Source organism: Glandiceps talaboti, chromosome 7 (assembly GCF_964340395.1).
Source record: "Glandiceps talaboti chromosome 7, keGlaTala1.1, whole genome shotgun sequence".
Classification (NCBI taxonomy): domain Eukaryota; kingdom Metazoa; phylum Hemichordata; class Enteropneusta; family Spengelidae; genus Glandiceps; species Glandiceps talaboti.
The window spans coordinates 15803120-15816387 of NC_135555.1; the positions used below are offsets into that span (position 1 = coordinate 15803120).

Genomic DNA, 13268 nt, shown 5'->3' on the forward strand with positions numbered 1-13268 from the left:
ACGAATACGTGACGGAGCGCTGATCATGATCGCATATTCCAGAGCTAAAGTTGTACTAACTTACGACCTATGTACATATACGATTCCTAACCTTCCAACGTGGGGTCGTCTCAGACCACTAAAAAGAGGTCTGAGGGGTCGGTAAACTTCTTTTGTGACTAATTCCTTTTTAAACAACGTTTCCATCATGTAAACAAATTCACGAATGTCGACAGGACAAATGTTTGTGTGTTTATGATCTTTCCTCCAATCAATGAAAAAATAACTCGCTTTCATAATAACTCATAAAAGGAATAATCTTTTAGTGAATTATCTACATTATTAAAATGATTTAGTCACAGTCATTACGATAAAAGTACAATACTGTTTATTAACATTTACGATTTAAAAGTTGTTTTCGAAATTTGAACTGAAAAAGGTCAGTTGTGGTCAGTTACCCGAATACGTTTACGATTACGTTTTTGAATGTGTTTTCCAATTCGTTTTTGCAGACAACTTCAGCATCGTTCTCTGCACAATATATATGGACCGGGTGTGTCTGTATGTTATTTCTTAATCCCTATATATATTGCTCAAGTCATTTTTGTTGACTTAGCAAAGAGCTTAAGATTTGTATCAGGCTATAACTATGGTGGTCTTAACTTCTAGGCATATATTAGATCATTATTTGAATGTTTATCTACATTCCCACCCTTTTAATTATCAGAGGAATAGAGAATACCGTTTGGCTATTACTATCATCGTCGCAAACCACTGTCTGTTTTACGGCACCGTTCTTAACGTGCCGTCCCACTTTGTTTCGAAGTGTAGCGGAACGAATAACAGCTCTGGTTTGCGATAATGATTACTATGAGCATGGTCGTGTTCCTATGCAGGTGTGTTTTGTCTTGAACAATATCCTAACCAGCGACTTAAAGCAAAATAAACTTCCCCGTCGTTAAAACAGTATTTTCAATCAAACTCCAAAAGTTTATTAATATTGGAGCCATAACCAATACCAGTAGGTGTGCATTACCCGGTAGATGTTTTATTCATTTCATGACACCAATAACACAATAGCATTTAAAGTCTTGCCTTACATCAGGAACTTCTTATTTAAAAAAAATATATATAACACAATAACATTTGAAATCTTGCCCTATACCGGAAGCTCTTCCTATTTCATGTTGCCGAAGAAATGTTTTCCTCATTCTTGTCATTTGTATGGCTTCTCACCAGTATGGATTCTCATATGTCTTGTCATACTTCTTTTCACACTGAATGTCTTGCCACACACTTCACATTTACATGGCTTCTCACCAGTATGGATTCTGATATGTTCAATTAAAGAACAAGTATAAGGAAATGTCTTTCCACATATTTCACATTTGTGTGGCTTCTCACCAGTATGGATTCTCCTGTGTTTTGTCATGTGTTCTTTGCGGGTGAATGGCTTTCCACATATTTCACATTTGTATGGCTTCTCACCAGTATGGATTCTCCTGTGTTTTGTCATGTGTTCTTTGCGGGTGAATGGCTTTCCACATATTTCACATTTGTATGGCTTCTCACCAGTATGGATTCTCACATGTGTAGTCATGTCACCACTATTAGTGAACCTCTTTCCACACACTTCACATTTGTATGGCCTCTCACCAGTATGGATTCTCATATGTATGGTTATGCCTGTTTTCGAAGTTAATGTCCTGCCACATATTTCACATTTGTATGGCTTCTCACCAGTATGAATTCTTTTGTGTGGGGCCATGTGTCGTTTGTGAGGGAATGTCATGCCACACACTTCACATTTGTATAGCTTCCCACCAGTGTGGATTCTCATATGTCGAGTTAAATTTTCTTTACAAGTAACCGTCTTTCCACACACTTCACATTTGTGTGGCTTCTTGCCAGTATGGATTCTCATATGTCGAGTTAAATGCCAGTTACAAGTAAATGTCATGCCACACGCTTCACATTTGTATGGTTTCTCACCAGTATGGATTCTCATATGTCGAGTTAAGTGCTGATTACAAGTAAATGTCTTTTCACACACTTCACATTTGTAAGGCTTCTCACCAGTATGGATTCTCATATGTATGGTCACGTGTGTTCTCCATTTAAATGTCTTTCCACACACTTCACATCTGTACGGCCTTTCACCAGTATGGATTCTCATATGTCCAGTTAACACATGCTTACAAGTAAATATCTTGCCACACACTTCACATGTGTGTATCTTCTCACCAGTATGAATTCTAAACGATGCAGTGATTTGCACATCTCCCATTATTTCCTGTTGTTTTCACAGATCAAATCTCTTGATAATCGAATATTTACTATGTCGTCCGTTCTCCACGTCTGTTCCTCTTTAGTCATTTACCTACAAAAATGAAAGTATACTGAAATGTTAAGGCGAAAAAAATGATTGTGTGTTTCCAATAACATGCCCTGAGAAAATATGGTAGGTAGGGATTTTATTTTATTTTTCTTTTTTCTTTTTTTTTTGTTTTCTTTCTTTTGAAAAATGTCAGCCAGAATAGTTGGATGAGATATGTATAAGCATTACTGTGGAAAGGGAAACAGAGGTTCATGATGGCTAAGGCGATAAAGAATAGTAAATGTTTATAAAATGCTCCTGGTCGGTACCTTACACTATTTAGAGTCGATCGGTTGTCGAAAACACAATTTTTTATTTGTGAATTTCATGAAGTGTGTGTCTTCAGCTGCAGATGAATATTAAGCTAAAAAATGTATTTATACAGTAAATGTTGATCAAATTTACATGTATCAAAAAACTAATTGGTGTGCATATGTTCCACATGATATGTTACCTATGTGCTAGGTTGGGATAAACATTGAGCATTGTATTTGAGAAATGACGTATTAGAGACGCTGGGACGGACGAGTGAAGGGAGCAGTCAAATTTACATATATCAAAAACTAATCTCAGGGGTGGAAAGTAAAATCTGAAGTTTTCTGAAAGGAAGGTCTAAATATTCAACAGTCACTGCAATTAAGGAAGGTAAGGACAGAGTCGTGGAATTCATTTCACCACAAACATGATATCACTTCGATACCTCAGCTCATTAATTTGAATATATTAGCTGTAACTATACTATTAACTCCTATACCAGTAATCCTGTGAATGTTTGTAAATTGAAAAAAAAGTGACATCTGACTGCAACAACAACACTAACATTTCATAACAACAGTGTTGTGTCAAGATAATATCACTCAAATTTGAATACAAATACATGTTTATCAAGTACACTAGATGAACAAAAGTGTAATATGGCATATCAAAGCCATGTCAATATTCGAGTTTCATCATCACATTTTATCATTATTACAGCTGTTTTCCGTAGACCGAGTCCAAACCATTGAATGAACTATCAAGATCAGTGAGCCTGATCACAAAGTTTCATGTCGAGATAGAGATAGACACCAAAATGATAACACATAAACATCACTTACACTGTGTGGACTGTGTATTTAGTTAATGATATAAAAAGTAATATCATGCATACTACTACACAAGGTATAATCATTTGAAATTCAAACAAAACCTATGGTCACCAGCCAGTGAAAGTTGGTAGAATTTAGAATAGCAAAATTCTTACATATCGTTTTAAACTTCAAAATTTACAGTATTGTCTAATTACCGAAAAAATCATCAAAATAATACAAATATGAAACATATAGATTATACACTAAATGAACAACCATTATCAATGAGGACAAATGTACTTTCTTTCTAATTATTCAATGTAATAACCAAATAATATATAATTTGAAAATTGCATTCATATTATTTGACCTTGCTAAATTATCAAAATCATTAATTACGCAAATATACCGTGATGCCGTGTCCACAGACAGACTGCTGGACAAGACAGACAGACAAACAGACAGACAGACAGACAGACAAACAAACAAACACACACACACACATGGCAAAAAAACAAGCATACAAACAAACAATCTATTAATCAATCATAACAACCATTCCTTGCGAATGGTAAAAGTCAACTGACGTCGTACCAGCGTTAATCTGCATCATTCACCAACTAAACTTCATTTCAAGTGAAATCTGTCTTTTCCTTCACTTTTCATACAATTGAGTTTTCTTTCCTCATTTATAAAAACTGAGTTAGACAGAGTACAACATAAATAACCTGTACGTGAAATCCTAAAATATGTTTAGTACCGTTTATAACCGTTATAAATGGTAATTTCAGTGAAAATAAAATATTCTACAGTACTTTCTGCTCGATGGACATTCTTATGAAACAATATATTGAAGCCAATGACTGGTTTCAGTATGTACCGGTATGTCATACAGGTAAATATTTGCATGGAAATCGCGTGTATGGCTTATATGCACATATTGCGCATGTATGGCAATGTATATGCATTTTAAAACAATAGGCAATGTGCAGCTTGTCCTCTGTCACATGACACATTCCCAAACAGCCAAGCTACACAAGATGTCATTAGGACTTATTTGGTATGAGGGAAAACAGTAAATTGTAACTACATGCAGTTTAGCTAAATGTGAGCCCTTAGTTTGAAGGGATATGTGTTGTTTCTCTCAAAATTGTAGACTTTGTTTGAAATAGTGGAGAGTGCATTTTACAAGAATTACATCTTCCCACTGTATTGTCATGACTCTACATGTTTAGTATTTTAAATGATAGCATGGCTGGAAAATGATTGGCCTCAAGGCGCCCATTTGTTTCAAATTCACGGACGTAAGCGTCGTTAACGTAATTTACATATTCGTGTTTACACAATAGACATTCCAAGTTTCCCTGTGAAGTGAATTTAAGTTAGTCGAACTTGGGGTCAGGCTGCAGGCCGAACCGTCAGGGCCTTGATAAATAAAGCCCGTGGTTCCAGTTTATACCTCATACATCGTCTCGTGTGCAATTTATCCTACAACAACAATACTGGCTGTCGACGGAGAAAGATTTGATAGTATGGTGACATACTTAAACAAGTACAATCCAGGTAGGTCATAAAATCTGAGTCAACATAAAATGTTACCCTCCCCCTGGACGGGTTTCTGAAATATGACCTTCCCACTAATCCCCCGGCCTATCCCCTCGTAATTACTTCTTCTTTAAAAAATAATGGTCTTTCACAACAATGCTAAAAGAGGTCATGGAAAATTTACCTTTTGAAAACGTCTTGCATAATCGAATCCTTTGATAAATAAAATCTTCACTTTTCCACGGTTTAACTTCCACTTTTGAAAATAGGCGTTCTAGATACCACGCAGGTTTATATCCTAGGCCAGCAGTGGCAGAAGAATAAGAATGTACTGTTCTGTATCCGATCGCTTGTCTCGCCTGTACGTTCGCGTTCCGAGTAACTCCGTATTAGTGCCTACGCCTTAGTTTTGAAGGATAGATGTGCAAATTTACACAACGAACGGCTAAAATAATTAAAATCTCAACCATATACAGTCGCGAAAAGAAGTTGTCATGCCCTTTGACCATTGATATATGATCAGTATGAATTCTAGTTATGTGAGGAATGTATGCTATTACTAAAGGGTTTTCTTAACTGGTGAAGGACAAATGGGGCCTCTTTTCATGACACGGAGCGCAGTTCAATGACCCCTCAATTAATGTAGGACATACTGTGATCAAACTATGGAATTTATCAATATTCCGTAATGTAGCAACTGTACAGCTGACCTGGCCATAGAGTGGCTGGTGAGGATGGGATTACTCTAGATTGGAAGCTATGGGTATATATTTTGGTTGTATAATTCAAAAAATTACATTAAATAGGGGCCCTTTACTTACCACAAAGACCCTCACCTCTTGTCTGTCTGTCTATAGGAATTGTTCTGATTAAAGTTAACATATACCATGTACCTACTAGATATGTACATACAATGAACAAACAAGTCACTCTGTTATCTACGGTGAAAATAATAATTCAATGTCAAATACAATAAATGTACAAAGTAAATATCTATGGATGACATTTTGACAATGGGGTATTTGGATAACTATTTTGTAAAAATAGTTAAATAGTAAAAGTACTCTTTTTCATTGAAAAAATAATATGGAAAAACTTATCATAGCTAATCTCGACTTAGTAAAACAATAAATTGCAACAAATTACAAAGTGTGTAAAATGTTTGTTATTGAAATTTGTAGTACAACTGTTACATTTTTCTTTTAGCATCTTGCAATGTTAATTGAATTTATGCCCCCAAATGCACAACAAGTGACATATTGGTTGTGAAATCGATGTTTATATGTTTTCTAGAGAAATCAGTTTGTTGATAATCAAATTAATTTAGCTAAGATCTCTAATATATATTATTTTGTTATGTGCTTGCTAACTAATTGGCTGAATCGCTAACTCACCCACCCATTCACTCACTCGCTCACTCACTCACTCATGGTAACTCACTCGCTTCCTAGCTCGCTCACAATCAACCTCCTCGCTCGCATACCCATTCGCTCGTCACTCAATCGCTCAGAAAATAACTTAGCATTCACCATCACAAACAACTAATTCATTCGCTTGTACACTTGCGAAAAGTAACATTCAAGAACCAGATAAATTCAAGATAGAAAAAAATTATTGAAATTACTTTATTGCATTAATTATTCTCTACTCCCCCCACGCGCATCCGTCTGTAAGTCAATCAGTCAGTCAGTCAGTCAGTCAGACAACCAACCAACACGTCCGCCAATGATTAAAACGTACATTCGTTCATTCAAGCACGACCTATTGATCAAGTGATGGATTGATTATTTGAACTGATTGGTTGGTACATGAGGCGTACGAGGGTACTGCTGGGTTGATAATGTAGGAAATAGTAGGTGAGTAATCAAATAAATAGGCAGGTACATAAATAATTTTAGTATTCACTGATTGATTGGTTGATTGATTAATTGATTGATTCACAGATTGATAGATTGATTGATTAATTGATTGATTCACAGATTGATTGATTGATTGATTGATATGGATTCTCTTATGTGTAGCCAAGGCACCAGGGTAAGCGAATGTCTTTCCACATACTTCGCATTTGTATGGCTTCTCACCAGTATGGATTCTCATATGTGTAGTCAAGACATTATGATAAGCGAATGTCTTGCCACATACTTCACATTTATATGGCTTCTCAGAAGTATGCGTTCTCGTGTGCATGGTCAATTGATTTTTCGAAGTGTATGTCTTGCCACACACTTCACACTTGTATGGCTTCTCACCAGTATGGATTCTCGTGTGTATGGTAATTTGTTCTTTGCATCTTAACCTCTTCCCACACACTACACATTTGTATGGTTTCGCATCAGTATGGACTTTCATATGTCTAGTCAAGGCACTATTACAAATGAATCTCCTTCCACACACTTCACATTTGTATGGCCTCTCACCAGTATGGATTCTCATATGTCTGTTGAAAGCACTATTACACGTCGACGTCTTTCCACACACTTCACATGTGTATGGCGTCTCACCAGTATGGATTATCATATGACTGGTCAAGACATTATGATAAGCGAATGTCTTGCCACATACTTCACATTTATATGGCTTCTCAGAAGTATGCGTTCTCGTGTGCATGGTCAATTGACTTTTCCGAGTGAATGTCTTTCCACACACTTCACATTTGTATGGCTTCTCACCAGTATGGATTCTCATATGTGCAGTCAAGACACTATTATAAATGAATGTCTTGCCACATACTTCACATTTATACAGCTTCTCACCAGTATGGATTCTCGTGTGTATGGCCACTTGTCCTTTCGAAGTGTATGTCTTGCCACACACTCCGCATTTGTATGGCTCCTCACCAGTATGGAATCTCATGTGTATGGTAATTTGTTCTTTGCATCTTAACCTCTTCCCACACACTACACATTTGTATGGTTTCGGATCAGTATGGACTTTCATATGGCTAGTCAAGGCACTCTTACAAATGAATCTCCTTCCACACACTTCACATTTGTATGGCCTCTCACCAGTATGGATTCTCATATGTTTGGTGAAAGCACTATTACAAGTCGATGTCTTTCCACACACTTCACATGTGTATGGCGTCTCACCAGTATGGATTACCATATGTCTGGTCAAGGCACTATGATAAAAGAATGCCTGTACACACACTTCACATTTATATGGCTTCTCACCAGTATGGAGTCTCATGTGTTTGGTCACGGTTCCTTTCTGCGTGAATGTCTTTCCACATACTTCACACGCGTGTATCTTCTCACCAGTATGACTTCTAAACGCTGCAGTGATTTGCACATCTGCCATGGTATTGCCTGTTGTGTTCACAGTTCAAATCTCTTGATATTTATATGTTGCTCTCCACGTCCGTTCCTCTTTAATCATTTAGCTAAAAAGATGAAAGTATACAGAAAGGTTAAGGCGATGAAAACTAATTGTGTGCTCCGATTATATGAGGAAATGGAGTAGGTTGGGATGTGTACAAACATCACTGGGGAAAGGAGAGGTGCGTGGGGGACAAGAAGATGAAGAATTGTAAATTTTTAAATAATGCTCCTGGTCGGCAGCTTAAACTAGAGTCGGTTGGATTGTCGGAAACAAATACTTTTTTGCCTAATGAATTTCACGAAGTGTATGTCTTCAGCTGCAGATGCATATGAAGCTATCCAAATATTGATAATAAGTAATTTTATGTGCATACATATATTACTATGTCCATTGTTAAAGTTATGACCTTTATAATTAAAAAAATCAAATGAAAATCCTTCCTTCCATGATATACCTATAATTTTCAACATATGAAATATCTATTTTGGGACACATATAGTCATACACAAATATAGTGAAAAAAAGTTTAAACTAAGCAATTTGAATTGGGGATAGACACTTGAATGTAGTTTCTATGTACTAACGTTTTAGAGTGATATGGTAAATCATGATTTTGCACTACTTAATATGAATGCTTTTGAGTAAGAAGTTATGTGCGCACCAGAAATAATACATACATTTGTCTGTTTATCTGGTATACATACTGCATTATATATAGACATGATCTAGAAGATATTAGCTTGCATGTGATTGTAAATATTTAGACACTTGAATAGAGTATATGTATTGAAGTTCTTGAGTTATGAAGTAATAATACAACGATTTTTACTACAAATATGACTGCTTCTGTATTTCAATATTACTTGAAAACATTATTTAAAAGAAATTGACATGTAAACATTACAGTGTGTCTGTAATAGTCAGGTAGGAATTGGCTTGGTTTTGATAATTCAAAGTTCAAGCTCTCAAAATATAGTTTGCACCTGATAATATGGGTTAGACACTTGAATGGCGTCTCTAAGTATTATAAGTCTTGAGTTCTGCAGAAAATAATGGTTTTTAACTGCAAATATGGCTGTCATTCAGTAAAATTTAAAGTGATATAAGCACCACAAAGTCTCCGTAGAAGACGCATCCCTCATTGTGTCTGTGATAGGCAGGAATTAGCTTGATTTTGATGATTGACCCTGAAGGTCAAGGTCAACGTCTGAAAAGTTAGCTTTTAATGGAGTGTCTCTGTATTACAGTTTTTAACTCAACAAATATTGCAAAAAATACAAACATGGTTGGCATTCTGTCAAATTTGCATATGTCAAAAATCGAATTGATTTGCATATTCCCCATATCATATGTCACTATTATGCCACATTTGTATGAAATCGGATATTGCATGTTTGAGAAGTGATGTATTATAAACGGACCGACGAACAGAGCCCGCCGCAATAGACCATGCGTTCGGGGGCATAGTCCTATCCACCCTTACAGGAACTCTAACAACATTAAAATCTATCACATGTTTACAAAGCAAATGCCTTCCATAGGGGCAACGGCTTCGGAGTTTTGTTCCTACACCTTTTATAAAAATGCAAAATTCTTACATATTATAAATGAAGTACCATAAATAGATAAATCAATTATACCAAACAAACAAACAAACAAACAAACAAACAAACAATCAATCAGAATAACCTTTCCTTGCAAAATGTGAAAGGCTGAGAGACGTCTGTCGTACCAACATTAATCTGCATCATGTTTCAATAAGAAATTTATCATCAAGAAATTGTCATCAATATTTCTGCATGTACGAATGTAACACTACAGTCAGTCCTGATAGAATGTTGAACTTATGAAATGAGTAAGTTATCAAATGAAAAACAAATGTCGTTGTGACAAATCTAATTCAACTCAGCATATAATCTGCCCACTTATCGTTAATCGGATAGATAGTCTACTTTAGTCAGGGATAGACAAGTGAAAGATCGTAATTACTCACTGTTACTCTTGTCAGGAGAAGTATTCTTTGAAGAATTAACGGTGTGATCGATTTGGGTTGTCCAGCAGTGTTAATAAAAGATGTCATTAAAACTTTACCTTTGAAAAATGCTTGCATAATCTTCGAATTTCATTTACAAAATGTCCATTTCCCACCATATCACTTCATATTTAGGATATAGGCAGATTGAAGTTATTAAACACAGCGCAGGTTTATATCCCAAGCCAGCAGAAGAATGTACCGATCACTCGTCCCGTCAGTACGTTCGCGTTCCTAGTATTCCGTACCAATGCCTTCAAGGCCCACTCCTTAGTTTATACTGATAAATGTCCAAATCTACATATCAAACGTGAGTGGCTAAATAATTAATCTCAACCATATACAGTCATGAAAAGGAGTTGCTATGCCCTTTGACCATCTCAAATAACATTGATAAATGATCAGTATAAATTCAAGTTATGTGAGAAATGCAAAGCGTTTTCTTGACTGGTGAAGGACAAATGGGGCCTCTTTGCTTGACACTGAGTACAGTTCATTGACCCCTCAATCAATGCAGGGCATATTGTGGTTAAAATGTGGAAATTACCAATATTACGTATAGGTTATTCGGAGGAATATCTTGAAAAAAATACAAGCATAAACTTTCACATAATTTGTTGCATACGTCGATGATAAGAAACAGCAATTACAACGATTGTTGTTGTTGTTGTTGTTGTTTTTTTGTTTGTTTTTTTTGTTTTTTTTACTTTGAAGTCATTGGCACATACTTTCATTACATTGTGTAATTAGGCAAAATACTAAAATGCTAGCTTCACATATAATATAATTTTGTACATGTAATGCGAAAGCTTGTAGTATTTAGTTAGTCAGTAGTCATTTGCATAACGTTGAAATGAAAATTGTGTATGAAATGTACATGACTTGTTCACCCTGAATAATTTCACATTCTAATACGATATTGTAACAAGTCAAAATTATTTAATGTCATTACTTTAGGCATTAAGGTGATATGATATCAACTTAGTATTCTTTTACGGAGGGCTTCCATTTACATCTGTTATTTACAAATTAGACTAAAATTCGACAGATTGTGTCAATTTCAAAATCAACAATGTGGTTGTAAACCATATGTATTTCAATGAATATGGGATGTTCAAGGATCAGCCAAATGTTAAAGTTTAATGTTTCCATTAAAGTGAACATGAAACAATGAAACTGACTGAGAATGACATTGTGTTTATTTTTCTAAATCCTCGTCTAGAGACAATCCGTTGTGATTGAATCTGAAGATCTCTTTAAATGGCGCATGAAACACCGTCTGTTAATTTCCTTTCGCGTACTCAAAACAATCATGTATCATTACCATTCACTCTATACACATGTAAGAGAGTCCTAACGGAGTACGAAGAAGATGAAGAATATCAGGTGTCCCATTTTTGTTGATCTATGAGGACGTCAGAATGTAGTTCATGATTAAACAAAAACAGATGCCTGATGAGAAATCTGACACTGGTATTTCCCTAAGTGATAACCCTGGATTTTCGAAGGTCTAAAACAATTTAAATCTCAGTGAACATTGCATATGGGAGGGTGGGTATTGTCGGGGGGGGGGGTGTATTGTCGCTCTCATCAATGAAATTAGAAAATTGAACAAGGTCATTGAGAGCACACTACATGTACATGAGTGCGACAAAGTCACGTGAATGTTGTAGATTTACATATTAAACGTCCTGTCCTAGGGTGAAATTTGGGTCAAAGAGCCACATACCAAGAGTGTATGACTAATTAATTTCTCCCTTTCAGACCATCAGAAGTTCAATGACAAACTTTGCACTTCCAATTTATTTCGTGGCCACCCCATATTCTCTACTCCGCCATCAATCTGATTAAAATCCGATGTAGATGTCGGCTAATCGTTCATTGCTATTTTACCTTCGTTATTTTGCCTGAATTGACCTTCTTGGTACATGTTTACATTTTTTAGCCTGATCGCCTCCTCTATCAGGCTAAAAATGTACCAAGAAGGTCAATTCATCAGGCAAAATAACGAAGGTAAAATAGCAATGAACGATTAGCCGACATCTACATCGGATTTTAATCAGATTGCTCCGCCATATATTCTGCCGATTCCCTTACTTTATCATTTCATACAATCAGTTCACAGAGTCAGGTTGATGAGAATTTGGTATTTATTTCGTATTTTGAATTATTAAAAGAACTGCTATCTCTGCACTGTATGTTTTCTACTTCAAATAACAAATGGAATAGAACAACTTTAGATTTCTGACAATGATTGATTATACCATGCACAAGCCAAGTTGAACAAAAGATATGGAATGTATACTCTGGTCGTTCTACATAACGACAACACGTGTCTACGTCACTAGTTCTGCTGTGTTCGAAATGTTAGTCAAAACGTTCAAAATTGCCATTACATCATGTTTTCCCCTTGATACTAGTGGTGCTGGTATAATTAATGATACAAATATATCCTTCAATCAGGTGTATGTGTTTCCACAGGAATGTCAACTTTATCTGACTATAGAGACTTGATTTCGCTGGTATGCAGTTTACCACATCTTTCTGGCGATGTTGATTTGATTCATGGTCCTGCAGAGGATATTCTTAAAGCTACTACGTTATTATTATGTTATTCTCCAATATTTTTCTTTGTTCAGTCGGAATATACTATGGTTTGTTACTACTCGTCTAGCGACTCGTAGGTCACTCATACTCATTTTCCTTGGAAACACATTGTGGAAAAATATCTAATCATGCCATTTTCAGAGGTTTCGGTCGGATATTATTCTGTCTTAACAAGTTGTATCGTACCCATCCCTGTTGTTATCTCTGCACAAGATATCGGTACTCTTATCTGTTTATATATATGGACCGGGAGTGTCCGTATGTTATTTCTCAACTAATTCAAGTGTATATATATATCTTCTTTTTTTTTCTTTTTAAAAAAAAAATTATTCCCTGT

General features: G+C 35.7%; 1 protein-coding gene across 1 annotated transcript; it reads right to left on the reverse strand.

Moving 5' to 3' along the window:
• Positions 1 to 1195: 1195 nt before the first annotated feature.
• Positions 1196 to 10555, reverse strand: LOC144438011 (uncharacterized). Its single transcript, XM_078127043.1, has 3 exons — positions 10384 to 10555; positions 6736 to 8353; positions 1196 to 2272 (listed from the first exon to the last, which is right to left on the reverse strand). Exons 2-3 carry the CDS (start codon positions 8269 to 8271, stop codon positions 1196 to 1198), a joined length of 2613 nt encoding a protein of 870 aa, XP_077983169.1. The 5' UTR covers positions 8272 to 8353; positions 10384 to 10555.
• Between the last annotated feature and the right edge of the window lie 2713 nt (positions 10556 to 13268).

What these genes read in the sequence shown, in the direction of transcription:
- LOC144438011 (XM_078127043.1), bottom strand. Translation starts at nt 8,271, where the DNA reads ATGGCAGATGTGCAAATCACTGCAGCGTTTAGAAGTCATACTGGTGAG. An exon ending in TCAATCCATCACTTGATCAA is followed by an intron (nt 2,273 to 6,735) that starts TAGGTCGTGCTT and finishes TGAAAACAACAG; the next exon opens with GAAATAATGGGAGATGTGCA.